General features: G+C 42.3%; 1 protein-coding gene across 1 annotated transcript in view; it reads left to right on the top strand.

Annotated features, from left to right (window-relative positions):
• The window catches only part of znf292b (zinc finger protein 292b), a 20,894-nt gene extending 11,024 nt beyond the window's left edge, over positions 1-9,870 (top strand). Inside the window, exons 6-8 of the mRNA XM_046060516.1 lie at positions 1,140-1,276; positions 1,798-1,939; positions 2,663-9,870. Of these exons, the coding sequence (XP_045916472.1) occupies positions 1,140-1,276; positions 1,798-1,939; positions 2,663-9,466 (7,083 nt within the window). The 3' untranslated portion in view covers positions 9,467-9,870. The remainder of the gene's footprint in view (positions 1-1,139; positions 1,277-1,797; positions 1,940-2,662) is intronic.
• The last annotated feature ends 217 nt before the right edge of the window (positions 9,871-10,087 follow it).

Raw genomic sequence — 10,087 nt, 5'->3', positions numbered from 1 at the left:
ATATATATATATATATATATATATATATATATATATATATATATATATATATATATATATATATATATATATATATATATATATATATATATATAGTGGCAATTCATAACTATTCAGATCATGCCACGATAGTAATCAAGTGGACCATCTTTCGCCCTGTGAATTGTTTGAACAGTTTGTGACCGAGTGGTAACGTAGCTGGTAGTTTTGCAATATAAACATCTAAAAACTGAAGCGCATCCTTGCTCTGTTTGGTGCTGTGAGCTGCACTTTATCAGAGGTGCTGAAGTTAACATTTGAGTGAATTCTGAAGTCCAGGAGTTTCTAACTGAATTAAAATGAATTCATTTATCATTAAAGTGAAAAGGTACCACATGCACAGTTAAATAGGTTACTTCCCCAAACAGAAGATGCATGTGTGCTGATTTAGCAGAAAAGCTGATTTACAGGAGAAACACAATATAGAGAGCTGCACTGCATAATATACAGTTATTTATAGATATTAATTAGTCACCTGCCAAGTTTAATTCCCTGTACATAATTAAAAACATTTCCTGCCTAAATTGATTGATTTGATTGCAAAATTCACTAGAATGCAGGAAATTAACTGTTTAATGCTCTTTAACAATAAAATATTATTTACCACACGACCCTGCCGCTGACTCCCACTGAGCTGAACCTTTCAGAACTTTTCCTGTATTACATTCCTCATCTCTTTTAGTCTAAGTTGTTCTCCCTTGTCATGTGAACAGTATAGAAAATGTCTTTTCAGATGATTTGCAAGAGGTGTGACTCTTAGTTTATAATACAATAAGATTTATTTTGTACATTTTGAGGATGTCATATTTTTCTTTTTTGTCAGATTCCCTTATTGTTTATTGTAATAAGAAAAAGTTCAATTAAAAAAAATAAATAAATAAATAAATAAAAAAACAAAAACATTCCTCATCCACAAGATGGCAGACTACACTTAAAAGCAATATGCAAGACAGAAGGTATTGGTGTTGGAGGCTTTCATGATGTCTTGAAAAGTATTGGATGATGACGCTTGTGGGTGTTTCCTTAAGTGGATATGTACAGATATGGATATGTTTTCCGGTGAAACTTACCTGCTGTATACATGGTATTTATCTGTACAGCTTTCAAAGGAGGACTGCCGTGATTCATTAGAGATGATCTGCAACCTGGAGTCGGACGGAGATGAGAGGGCAGCTTTCAGCTTATGCTCAGCCTTCCTGACCAGACAGCTTCTCCAAGGAGATGCATACTGTGCTTGGTAAGAAAACACAAGCCACCCCGTTGCTTATTCTACATTGGGTTTCTTGTTTAAGGAGGGAGGACAAGATTTGTAAGGGCTAAACTAAATAGCATAGTGATTGTGTTAGTCCCAGAATCTACACCAGTCTTATTAATAAGGCTATAGGTTTTTGTAAGAAATATTTATCATTATTGTCTGCTTTTCAAGTAAAATGTAAAACACATCACACTTAAAAAGATGGATGTAACTGGCAGGTAGTCATTTGGACAGAAAAAAATGAGTGGCCGTGCTTGTTACAGTCTGTGACAGCCACAGATACCAGATTTTTTTTACCCCAGCAGTAAAGTTTAAAGCAGAATTGTTCTTTATATGTTCATTCAGTCTAAATGAACGAACAGTCATAATGCATCACTTGCACATAATCAGTATGGAGTGTTGTTAATGCACACTCGGTGTCATTGTGTATTATATGTTGTTGAGAGGCTGATGTATATTGAACAGTCGGGTAATGGGCAATTAATTCCCTTACTTCAAACCAGGGAGCTCACTCTGTTTTGGAGCAAGCTGCTGAAGCGGCTGGAGCCATCAGAGCAGGCCTTCTTGGACAGATGCCGACAGATGTCCTTACTTTCCAAAACCGTGTACCACATCCTGTTCCTCATCAAGGTCATCCAATCAGAGGTCAGTAAACAAGTAGCTCTCTATCTGTATTATCAGTGTGTGGACCCTCTGAAAATGATTTTAGCCAGTTTGCCCTTTAAGGTTAAAGCAATCTTGTTAGTATTGAATACTCACTGCATGTAAGCTTGAAAGGTGGTTTTATGTACATAGACAACAGTGACCACAGTCAGCTTTAATTGATGTGATTTACAATGGATTTGTAAAGTTATCCAGTTTCAGAAGGAAAAAGTGCCAATCCATATAGAAATTCTCGAACCTCTCCTGCATCAGAATGGACTGTTTCACTGTCCGTGTGTTTGAACATTGTTTCAAGCCAATCTGCCAAAATAGTGTGCTCAGCATTCCATGGGTTATGTTTGCTTACATTGTTCATAAGCGACAAACTAAAAAGCTGAAGGCACTGAAGACTAATGGAAGTGTCTTTAGCTGTATTTTGACAATGATAGAAGTATTTGGAGCAGGCTGCAGCTGCTGCCCTCCACAAAGGAGAACGGTAAATATTTTTAAAGCCACCTTTCAGGTGTTCAGGTTGTGAGTTTTTGATACTGAGAACATTCTGCATGGAGGACTCTTTTTAATGGATTAAAAAGTAAGATGTGTGCGTTTTCTGTGTACAGTGCATTACATAATGATTATGATGAAAGTAATGTGCTGATTCATGTTGATGTGAGAAATTAACATCTACTAGCAGCTTTAAATGATTCAACTTGCTGTTTTTCATAGATTGACACCGTTGGCCTGCCAGTGTGCATTGAAATGTGCATAAGGGCTCTGAGGATGGAATCAGATGATGGAAACACAAAGGCCACTGTGTGTAAAACTATTTCCTGTTTGCTTCCCACTGACCTGGAAGTTAAGCGAGCCTGCCAGCTGACTGAGTTCCTCTTGGAGCCCACAGTGGATTCATACTATGCTGTGGAGACTCTTTACAATGAACCAGATCAAAAACTAGAGGAAGAGAATATGCCTGTTCCCAACTCGCTACGCTGCGAGCTCCTGCTGGTTTTTAAAACCCAGTGGCCCTTTGACCCGGAGTTCTGGGACTGGAAAACACTTAAGCGTAATTGTCTATCGCTAATGGGTGAAGAAGCTTCAATAGTGTCATCCATTGACTTGCTGAATGATACTGAGACCCCTGAAGAAGAGGAAGACTTCCTCAGTCAGGAAGGATTTAAGAATATCCCAGACCACTTAGTCAGCGGCACATATGAACTAAAAGATATAACAGACAAGAAACAGAAAAACAGAGAAATGAAGAAACTGAGAGAAAAGGGTTTCATATCTGCCAGGTTCAGAAACTGGCAGGCATACATGCAGTACTGTGTGCTGTGTGACAAGGAGTTTCTCGGCCACAGGATTGTACGACATGCACAGACTCATCTGAGCGGTGGCGAATACAGCTGTCCGATATGTGCTCAGACCTTTTCCTCAAAAGACACATTGATTCCCCATGTAACATCACATGTTAAACAGTCGTGCAAGGAAAGGCTGACTGCGATGAAAACAAACAAGAAGTTGGCTAATTGTAAAACAGCAACGCCTGTTATTGCCGCATTAAAGGCCAAGACAGAAAATGAACTTTATGAAAATGCTGATTCCCTGGGGCAAAATGGTGGGTTGATTCACAATGTTCAGGCCAGAGTTTCTAGGTGCATCACAGAGAGTAGTGAGGACAATGTGTGCCCTGTTGGAAAATGCAGAAGGAGCTTTAAATTTTTCAAAAATCTCATTGCACATGTTAAAGCTCATGGAGACAATGAGGAAGCTAAGACTTTCCTCGAAATGCAGAGCAAAAAGGTTGTTTGCCAATACTGCCGTCGCCACTTTGTTAATGTTACCCATCTTAATGATCATTTACAGGTCCACTGTGGTGTGAAACCTTACATCTGTATACAGTTAAACTGCAAGGCGAGTTTCCTGTCCAACACTGAGCTCATCATACACAGGAAAACGCATTCTGCTTTTAAGGCTAGATGCATGTTTCCAAATTGTGGAAGGATTTTCAATGAGGCCTTCAAACTCTATGACCATGAGGCACAACATTATAAAACGTTCACTTGTAAAGCTATGGACTGTGGAAAGGTATTCCACTCACAACGGCAGCTGGATTTGCACCAGGGGGAGCATGCCAGACTAGAAGAGGAGACCAAATCTTCTGAACAGACGTCACAAAATATGCAGCCTGGCCCTTCACTCATTGAACAAATGCTTTCAGGTCACGCAGGCCTTAAACAAGAGAATTCCCATGAGAACTGGAACTCTGAATCTGCTATTATTTCAGACCCCGGAAGGCTGTCGGTGTCCATTGAGAGTTTGCTGAAATCTTCCCAAGCACCTGTGGAAACCTTAGGACAATACACAGTCAAAGACGAACCACATGATACGCCTTTCTCAACCAGTCAGTCAAATAATTCTGTGATTCAGCCTGTGAATTCCCACATGTCTGTTCATAATAGAAACAGAGATGGTTTCGGTGGGCATTCATTTGATTATATGAGACAACAGGATCAACCAATACCGCCATATGAAGCTAATTTAGCTAACATGCCATATAGCAGTAATACAGAGATCTCACGAGGCCAGCCCCAGATGTTCCCCAGTAAAGCAAGTACTGGATCAATGAGTTACAACTCTGACACCAACTTACCATTTCCAGGGCAGCAAGGGCCGATGTGCAGTAGTAACCTGTTAACAGTGTCACCGCCCCAGAACTCCATAGAGCCAGCGATGTCGCAACCACTTCCACCAACAGTAACCCCACAGCCTCTTACTGGGAACAGACCAGAGAACTGTGTGACGTCTTCAGCTAGCACAGGTCCCCCTCCAGGACAGAGAGAGCGATTTCATTGTGCATTTGAAACATGTGCAAGACACTACAGCTCCTACAGAAGTGTTACCAAGCACATGAAAACGGTACACCCAGACTTCTATGAGCAATGGAAAGTTGCTCGAACTAAAATCAAGACAACCTACGCTCCAGCACCGAGCACATCATCTGCCAGGCATCTCAGTTCACTCCCCTCCCTTCAGCACCAGCAGGGCAACACGGTACCAGTTTGTGGAGTTCAGAGGCAGAATGTTATCCAATCACCACCTTATACTAATATGGGTGCAAGTACAGACTATAGTGCTCTGCATTCCCATTCCTCTTCTGCCCACAACCAGAATGCTTCACTCTTGATGGAAAATGTTCTAAATCCCATTGTTCTCTCTCAGCTAGGAAGTGATACAAATCTAATAACTGCACAGTCCCAAGTTTCAGGTAGTCAAAATTGGCACTCAGGCCCTGAAAGTGAACAAATTCAAAACTGTGGCTCTTCCCACGTCTATCCATCAAACATGCATGTGATGCCACAAGTCGGTTCTACCAGTGCTGCTCTGCCAATTGGTGTCCCATCTTGCTCTATAATGGGATCAACAATGAACAGACCAGCACAGTCTTTGCCGTCACCACTTCTGAAAAATGGGTCCCAGTCAGTTTTGACCTCCTACATGGACCGTGCCAAGGAAGTGTCAAAACAAGCAGCTGACCACCTTCCACCCTATATATCACCGATGCAAAGCAACTTAGTCTCCGATTCCAGGGCACCAGAAAAACCTATATCAATGCAAAATCATGTGCAGTCCAGTTTTCCCTCACCAGACAGTGCAAGCCCAAAAAACCGTAACAACCAATCTCCAAATGGCTCAGTTGGCTCTGAAAACAGTCCTGAAAATCAAACGAGAACCAGAAAAAACAGAAGGACCAAATGGCCAGCTATTCTTAGGGATGGCAAATTTGTTTGTTGCAGGTGTTTTAGACAATTTAATAGCCCTAAATCCCTGGGAGGCCATTTGTCCAAGCGTACAATCTGCAAACCATACGAAGAGTCGGAACTGAACACAGACCTGCCAGCATCATTTCTTGACCTTCTCAATTCAGAGCAAACAGTTAGCACTGCACCACCACAGTTGTCTTATAATCCTGCTGCTGTTTATCAGGAGAAGCCCCATCAGTCAGCAATACATGGTTCAACAACCACAAAAGATTATCCCACTCCTAATTATCCACAAGATAATTTGCCAGTGTATGGCAATGGTGAGTCAAATGATGACATACTCAAACAAATCATGGCTGAATCCAACATGTCTGATCTTTTTGTACACACACCTGCTCCCCAGCCATTGTTCCAAAACCCTTGTGTTCCCTATGGAGCTGGTGAACGTTTGCCCGGGAGCTCAGTCATACAGCATACAGAAAATGTCCAGCTGAAACAAGAGGACACTTCGTACAGCACCGCCCATTATCCTCAGACAAGCGTTAATACGTTTGCTGGAAGTGAGTTCCCTGACCCACTTCTTACACAAATTCTTACAGAAAACTCTTCCACTGCGCTTCCTGGAATTGTTCCCACGGATCACAGTGAAGGGTATCACTCTGAGACAACCATTCAGACACAAGATACAGATCAAAACCCAGTGAGGCAAAGACTGTTACCTGATAGTAAGCTTAGTCCAGCAACAAGAAGTGGCAAGCATTCTGAGATGCAAAGGAAGACCGCTGAACAAGATATTAAGAAGAGACTGCGAGAGCAGATTTTGTCTGTCGACTTTCAACGTAGAAACAGCTTATGTCATTCAAGCAAGACTGACCCTAATGCCAATTCAAAGACTCCCAAGTCTTTTGGTCCAGTGTGCAGTCCTTCCAATAATTCTGGACTTCATCAAATGTCTGGTAACGCAATAAGTGACTCAGCAAGTGAAGGACAAGTCATTCAAGAAAACTCTGCAATCATCCCAGGAACCTCTGGCGAAATTAAACAATTACTGAACACACAGAGCTTTACTTGTTTCAGAGAGACCTCCACCCCGCAGCAGGAGATACTGAGCCCCACAGGCTTCGCAGCAAATGATGCAGATCTTGAGCCCACTCAGTTATCTGCCAGCCAGCAACAGTGGATGACAGAAATTCAAAGTGCATTTGAAAGGCTTAACTTGGTCAGAGAAATGTCTGATCAGATGTTGGCTAACACGGAACAGAATAGCAATCCCACAAACAGCCAGGCAGGATCTGCAAAGGCCATTTTGCGTAGATCAATATCGTCACTGGTTGTTAAGCCATTTGCTTGTGAGAATGAGAACTGCACATTTAGTTCAGTGTCAAGTGAAGCGCTTTGGAAACACCTCTCCAAAACTCACAACTACACACTTGATATGGTGAATGAGGTTAAGAAAAGGTATGGCCAATATGCTCCTTTCAAGTGTCAAAAATGTAGTAAAAGATTCACTCGTAATTCAAACCTTCGTACTCACTACCAGTCAGCTCATAAATTATCAGCTAAGGAAATAGCAGATCTAGATTCCAAGCGCAAACTGGCCAAAGCTGCAGCTATGCAGAACTGGCCTGTTGGAACAAACCAGGATCCATCAACTCAAACCACACCGGCTACTCCTTCGTCAGTGCAGAACAGAACTCATCTATATTCACTCCAGGATGCACCTGATTGCCCATCACAACCATTTGTACCATGTACTAACGTGGACATAACTAATCGGAAATTCCAAGATGACAGTCGCTCAACAGTCATTCATCCCTTGCAGACAGCTCCCGTGCACAAACAAGCAATGACCCCGCCAGTAAAGGGCCAGATCTCTGCATCAGCCTTTGTGTCAGCACAAGCAGGGATGGCAGCAGAACAGTGGACACACAGACGGCAAAGAAACTTTCCCAAGGTACCCGCTCAACACGCAAGTGGACACGTGGGACCCCCGTTGCTCAAAGGGTCGGCTCCTCTCACGCAGGCTCTGTCTGCCACGCGTCAGGCTAATGGGCCTCCGCCTCTCGACAAACAGTCTGCCAAGCCAAGCATAGACATTACCAAGAAGACAAAAGAGAAGAAGCCAAGCTCAGGTGATGCCACGAGTCCATACAGACCATATCGCTGCGTTCATCAAGGCTGCGTGGCTGCCTTCACCATCCAGCACAATCTGATCCTCCACTACAGGGCTGTTCACCAGTCTGCTTTGTCAGCATTGGAGGTGAACAAAGAGCAGGACCAGAGTGAGGGACTGGATGAAATAATGGACCACAATGATGAGGAGCCAGAGGCAGAGATCCCCCAAATTTCTGAATTCAGATGCCAGGTCAAAGACTGCTCCCGAGTTTTCCAAGAAGTCCCCAACCTTTTGCAGCATTATCTTCAGCTGCATGAATTCAGTCTTGATAAGGTTGGTAATATCTTGTCCATCATTAAACTGGGCAGGTTTGCTTGTGGCCATCAAGGATGCACAGCATCCTTCACTGCTTTCTGGAAGTATATAGGGCACGTCAAAGAACAGCATAAAGATATGAAGTTGGCCAAACCCGAACAATTAAATGGCTCGTTCAAGTGTGAAATTGAAGGCTGTGACCGTTCGTATGCCACAAAGTCAAATCTGCTCAGACATGTCATGAAAAAGCATCAGGACCTCTACCAGCCTAAACTAAAGAATCAACAGATAAAAGAAGATGGGATGAAACAGAACTCTAAAACTTTGCATTACCAAATTACCAAGACGAGTAATGGAAAGGAAAACATTGAGAGCAATAAAAAGATCCTACAGCGGGGAGGTGACACAAAGAGAGTTAGCAAGGTGAAAAAAAATCACTGGACTAAATATGGAAAACCCTCCTTAAAATCTAAAGTGGAGGCATCTGCAATGTGCACTAAAAAAATTCCTCTACAATACCCCTGTATGATTAAAGGTTGTGAGTCAGTCATGAAGTCAGAGAGGAGCATATTGAAACATTACGTGGGACACGGACTGTCAGAAAAGTACCTGGAACAGCAAAGGAGTCACTTCATATTCTGCAAAAAGTTCCCCAGGCAGAAGTGCCGACCCATCAGGAGTGATGACTCCAAATCAGACAACACGTCTGACCTGTCAGACAGTGAGGTGACAGCCGACACCGGCCTGGAAGGGGGGGAATATGGATATTCAAAGCCTGTCCTACGCAAAAGGACCACCGCAGGAATCCCCGCTGCATTGTTCGACAGCAAATTGTCAAATGATGAAAGTTCCGATGGCTCTATCGTACTAAAACGCAAACGAGGACGTCCAAGAAAGCTGATCGAAAACATTGTGAAACGCAAGAAAATTCCGCGTACGACCAAGATTGATGTCGTTTACAGCAGGGACGATGAATCCGACTCCTCTTGCCCCGCTGTAACCCAGGAGGAGATGACTGAGCAGAGTGCCACACTGGCCTCTTTTAAACCAATGGGATTTGAAATGTCTTTCTTAAAATTCCTGGAACAGTCAAATAAATGTGAACACTCCTTGACGAGGAATGTTGATGTACCAGAAGTACGGAGAAAAACAAACAGTCTGAATAGCAAAGACACCTGCGTCAGGTTCAGCAACCGTCAGAATTTGAAGTCCCTCAGTAAGGTTAAAATAATCCTAGACAGGGCCTTTTCAGGTGTCACAGACCTCATGTTGAAACAGCTGCAGGACATGCGGCCCACAGTGGTATTGGAAAAAAATGACCAACCTGTCTGTTTTTGAGAAGCAGAATCTCAGGATGAGTCAAATCTGCTGCAGACTGGTGCCCTGCATATGAAAGGTTTTTACACGTCCAGTTATTAAAAAAAATGTTGTTTTGAATTATACTGTAATATTATCTGTACACTTTTTGTCTCTTTTATAGAAGTGTATAGCATGTTTTTATTTATGGGCTATTAAGTCAAAAAGTTATCTGACCATTTGGCAGAAAGTTGAAACATGTCATCAGCGTTTGGCGTCTTAATTATCCCTGTGGGACTTCCAGGCAGATGGACTTTGACATGGACTATAATGTTATGTGTAGTTGTGATTTAAAGATGTTGATTATTGTGCGTTGTGTATATAGTTTGAAATCACCCACTGCCACCAGCAGTCTTACTATTAAATGAAGAGCTTTTTTACAACCAGTTTGACTTTTTTTCATCATTTAGTTAGATTACACTGCAGATTAGGAATTCCTTTAATAGTGTAACGATTAGAGCTGCTGCATGCACACTGAATGGAAAATGATTTTGTGGTTCAAGTTTTTGATGATTAAAAACAAATGAGCTCTATGCTGTAGTCATGATTTCTGAACTAATTTTAGGTGTTATGGAAGTTTCCACTCTTGTCATTTTGTGCATT

Source organism: Micropterus dolomieu, linkage group LG10 (assembly GCF_021292245.1).
Source record: "Micropterus dolomieu isolate WLL.071019.BEF.003 ecotype Adirondacks linkage group LG10, ASM2129224v1, whole genome shotgun sequence".
Classification (NCBI taxonomy): Eukaryota; Metazoa; Chordata; class Actinopteri; order Centrarchiformes; family Centrarchidae; genus Micropterus; species Micropterus dolomieu.
Note: the sequence above shows the minus strand (reverse complement) of the source record. Positions and strands in the feature narration are given on the sequence as shown.